The sequence below is a fragment of the Plasmodium reichenowi genome, chromosome 14 (assembly GCF_001601855.1).
Source record: "Plasmodium reichenowi strain SY57 chromosome 14, whole genome shotgun sequence".
Classification (NCBI taxonomy): domain Eukaryota; phylum Apicomplexa; class Aconoidasida; order Haemosporida; family Plasmodiidae; genus Plasmodium; species Plasmodium reichenowi.
The window spans coordinates 1,164,365-1,169,364 of record NC_033659.1 but is presented as its reverse complement, the minus strand read 5'-3'; the positions used below and the strand labels follow the sequence as shown (position 1 = coordinate 1,169,364).

Below are 5,000 nucleotides of genomic sequence, written 5' to 3'. Positions count from 1 at the left end.
TTTTTAATGAATGTACACTTGACTGCTATATGATCACTTAATTTTGGTGAGGTATAAATAAAACCTATATAAGTTGATATTTTAAATTGAAATTTATAAAATTCAGCATCTTGAATTTGATCTTCCAATTTATGTTCATCTTGTTCTTCCTCTTTTTCTTTTTCTTGTTTTTTTTTTTTTTTTCTTAATGTATCATTTATATTATCATTTGATAACAAATATTTTTGTTTTGTTTTTATTTTATTAAAATAATTAGCATAATATTGATTGGTCTGAAACGAATTCATATCATCATAATTTAAAGAATTTTTTTTTTTTATTTTTTGTTTTAACATTTCATATAATTCATCATTTAATATTACAGGAGATTCATAAAGATAAGAATTTCTTTTAATAAAATGTTCATATAAAATATAATCCATAAAAATATAATCAATTCTTGAACCTTCGTTATGTACTCTACATTGTCTATATGTATCCCAACATGTGAATTTACCATTTACATTTGGATGAAAAAAAGAAAAAGTATCTATCATATTATCTTCATATATTAAATTTTTTATTATATCAACACAACATGGTGGTGAACTGGGTTCACCTATACTATTAGCTATATTTAATAAATCTTGTTCAGAAAGAATAATATTTAAAGATATAAAAATATCATTTAAATGTTTTAAATATATACAATTAGAATTTTTAACCATATATTGTCCATTTATATTATTTTTATATTTATATTTACATAATATTTTTTTACAATTTAATATTTTTTTATTTCTTTCATTTTTATTCCTGTCATCATTATTATATTTTATATTTTTATCCTTTTTTAAAAAATGCAATTCAATATCTTCATTATCATTACTATTATTATTATTATTATTATTATTTGTAATGGATTCAAAAATTTTTTCATTATTTATAGAAAAATTTTCATACCTTTTTAATAGTTCGTTATGTTCAAAATTATATTTATTTTTATGTGTAGTTCGAAATTCATCATCTTCTTTCTCTCTGTTTTTTTTTTGAATAGAATCCTCATTCTTGTTAATGTTGTTTTTTATGTATGTATTGTGATATGACATCTTAGGTGTATTTTCCTTATTTTCATTTTGATCCTTAAAATTACAACATTTATTATTACTACTATTGTGGTGATCATTTTTATTATTACTCACATTAATATTGCTATCTGTAGGTCTGTTGAAGACATCATGAAAATCATCAGAGACATTATTTACAACAAAATAATACTCATAAGGATAATCCTTATACTTGTCATGAACATATACAGGATCTAAAGAAAAGAAATATAAAATTTCTTCGACTGATGAAAAATTATTTCCTATAAATTTGATATGAGTATCAACTTTTAAATATAAGTTATACAATTCATTATTTTGTATTTTATATTTTTTAATAATAAAATTATTTTCATCTTTTAACGTATTAATAATTAAAGGTACATTTTTTATAATTTTCATTTTTATATCTTCTTTTAAGTCTATATTATTTATATTTTTTAATAATATATCTAAATTAATAATATTATTAAGATAATATATATCTTTATTACGATAAGAAATATTAAAATCTCCTAATAATATTATAGGTAAACCTGTTACTATTCTCAATTGTAATATTTTTGCTCTTACAGCATGAAAAAATCTGATCTTATAATATAACCTTTCATAATTATGACCTGAATAAGGAGCATATATATTAACTATAATAAAATGTTTGTGCATAGTAATTAATATTCTGCCTTCATTAAAAAATTCACTGACACTTATGTTTGTTTTATTATTTATTTTGTTGTGTTCATCATTTTTATCACATTTTATATTTTGATCATTATATATTTTCTTGTTATCATTTAATAAAAAAAAAAAAGATATGGATGTTTTATCAATTTCAGATTTCTTCTTTATTAATAAATCTTCCTTTTTTATATAATCGTTAAAAAAAGAAAAATCATCAAACACATTATTCGTTGAACATATTATTTTATTCTCATTTTTTACATAGGTTGCTAAACCTGAATATCCCTTATGTGTTTTATCTCCTTTTTTTTTTTTACAACAAGTCCAATAAGATTCATACATATTTGAATCAGCCTCTAATAAATTACAATCATTCTCAATAACTGATTCGTTCGTTTTGGTTTCTTGTAAACATAGAATATCGATATCGAGTTTTTTTAAAAATTGCAGCAAGTCATCATCGTTTCTTTTTATTATTTCACAGCTTTTTTTCCACCCATTTACATTCCAGCTAGCTAAACCAATTTTTTCCATTAAAAAAAAAAAAAAAAAAAAAAAAAAAAAAAAAAAAATATTATACATAAATAAAAAAAATATATATATATATATATATATATATAAATATATACTTTTAATGAATAATATGATTTCCTTTGAATTATTAATAGTTTCTTAGTCAAGCATACATTGTCAGTTTTAATAAACATTTCATTTTTTTTCTTTTTCGAAATATTATGTACGCACACACATTTTTAATATATAAATAAATGGTACATATATATATATATTATATTGATGTGGCGTCAGAATAATATATGAAATGATTTTTCCATTTCTCATTTCATATATAATTCTTTTTTCCTTCAAAAATGATTGTAGGAAAAGAAAAAATAAGATATATTAAAAGTATGTCAAAAATAAATATATATTGTGTTACATATATATATATATGTATGTATACTCACATTATATGGGGCTTGCAATTTTTTATCATTCTCTTATTTATTCGACTTTTATAATTTTTTTTATTATCTTTTAAAATATGGGTACCTCTCCAATAAATGTTCAACCTTCTTTCATATGAAGAAATCTCATTTTCCTAAAATATTTAAAAATGTAAAATATGAATTTATAAATCCTATGGGTTTATTCACTACAAAAATAATAAATAAATAAATAAATAAATATATATATATATATATATATATAAGATAAAAAATAAAAAATTTGGATTTATGACATTTTTTCCTTAATTAAGAAAATGAATGAACAATATTTTTGAAAAAGAAATGAATAGTGGAAAATGCTATAATAATTGTAAATTTAAATTATTAAATGAGAATAATAAATATTATAATATATATTATACGATCAAAATAAAACATGAAATATCAACCACGTAAAGAAGACGTTTAAGCGGTATAATATATATATATATATATATTTATATATTTTTTTTTTTTTATATTTACATTTATTTATTTAATGATCCACCAAGTGAACCATTAAAAAATATTTCAAAACATTCTTCTTGTTTTTATTCTATGTAAAATTAAGGAGTTATTTAAAAAATCACGAAATGATACAATAATATGAGATATCCTACTTGATATTTGTATAAGCTCAGAAAAATCTTTACAGGCATTAAATAATTTTATATCCATTTTTAAAGATATAAATCCAATATTTGGTACTTTCAATTTTATTACATCATCTATTTTATTTTCATCAAAGGAATTATTTATATAATTTTTCCATGTTTCCTTCTGATATTTTTTTGTTTCATTATTCTCTTCATTAGTTATATTCTTTTCGATATTTATACTAGTTGAGTTGATTATATTACCTGAACTGTTCATGCTATACATTCTCTCCATATCTACATTATTGTTATCGTCCATGTGTATGTCCTCATTATCTTCAGTTCCTTCCCTTTTGTCTTGTTCATAATTGTGCATATCATCTTCATAATTGTAAACAAAAAATTCAGAGGTAATAAGGTGTGAAGGGAACTCTGTATAAAATGAACAATCGAGATTTCCAGATAAATCCATACTTTTATTCGTTAAATGTATATTTTTGCATAATCCAAGAATAATGAATTGATCATAACTATCTACAAAATGTATTGATATTAGCACAAGGAGATAATCATTTTTTTTTAAAATAAATATAACTTCATTTTTTCTGATAATAAATTTTTCAAATATATTTTCTGTAATATTTGTTTTTGTTAAAAAAAAATGCATTAAAGGACCACATTGTAGAGCTTCTCTAATTTTCGATAAATGGCTAGCTATTTGAAATGCTTGCATTGGATTTGTTGGTATTTCATATAATTCTATTTGTAGGTCATATCCAAATTCTTCTTTTTCTAGAATATGTGTATGTATTTTTAAATTATCTTCATCATGATAACAACTAAGAAAATATTGCATAGTATATTCATTCCATATATAATCAAAATGTGTATGTGACACATATATTTGTAAGGAATCTAATTGATTATATTTATCATCTTTATAAGAATCTTCCACTTCATTATCTTTTAAATATTCTTCTTCTAGACATTTAATTTTTATATTTTTTAATTTCTCCAAATTTATTTTTGAATGTGCTTCCAATTTATAAATAATATCATCAACATCATAAATATATTTAGTAACAACATACCTATCTGTTTCTTTATCAACTATCTTGTTATTTGTATAATAGATACTAGGTACTGGTACTCCCTTATTTATTAAGTTATAGATACTTTCAAATAATACCTTGTTATTAGATATATACAAGTTCGACTCGCATTCCATGCTTTTTATTTTCTTATATAGTCGTTCACTCATTTGTAATATTATCGTATGAATAAATAAAAATAAATAAATATATACATATATATATATATATATATATTATATGTCTATATATTTTTTCATATTACTGTATCTTAAATATCGATACATGACAAAATTGAAATGACATATTCATTATCCATATATTCATATTAGACAAAAATATAATCTGTTCATATTAAAAGAGTTTATAATTTTATTTTTTTTTGAAAAAAATAAAATATATATATATATATATGTAACATTTCTTATATCAAAAAATAATTAGCTTTTTTTTTTATACGCACATTTATGTGTACACATTTTTATTGTATTTGTGACTTTAAAGAATTGTGAATAATGTTATATTATCTATATGTATTTAAAATTTATAAAAACAAATAAT

General features: G+C 20.1%; 2 protein-coding genes across 2 annotated transcripts in view; both read right to left on the bottom strand.

Annotated features, from left to right (window-relative positions):
- PRSY57_1429900 (exodeoxyribonuclease III, putative) overlaps positions 1–2,300 on the bottom strand; it is a gene marked incomplete at both ends in the record, with an annotated part of 2,580 nt that extends 280 nt beyond the window's left edge. The window contains one exon of the mRNA XM_012909899.2: positions 1–2,300. This exon is cut by the window's left edge and continues 280 nt beyond it. Within this exon, the coding sequence (XP_012765353.2) occupies positions 1–2,300 (2,300 nt within the window).
- A 983-nt stretch (positions 2,301–3,283) lies between these two features.
- Positions 3,284–4,609, bottom strand: PRSY57_1429800 (hypothetical protein; the record flags this gene model as incomplete). The annotated part of the gene is made up of 1 exon (XM_012909898.2): positions 3,284–4,609. One exon carries the CDS (start codon positions 4,607–4,609, stop codon positions 3,284–3,286), a length of 1,326 nt encoding a protein of 441 aa, XP_012765352.2.
- Between the last annotated feature and the right edge of the window lie 391 nt (positions 4,610–5,000).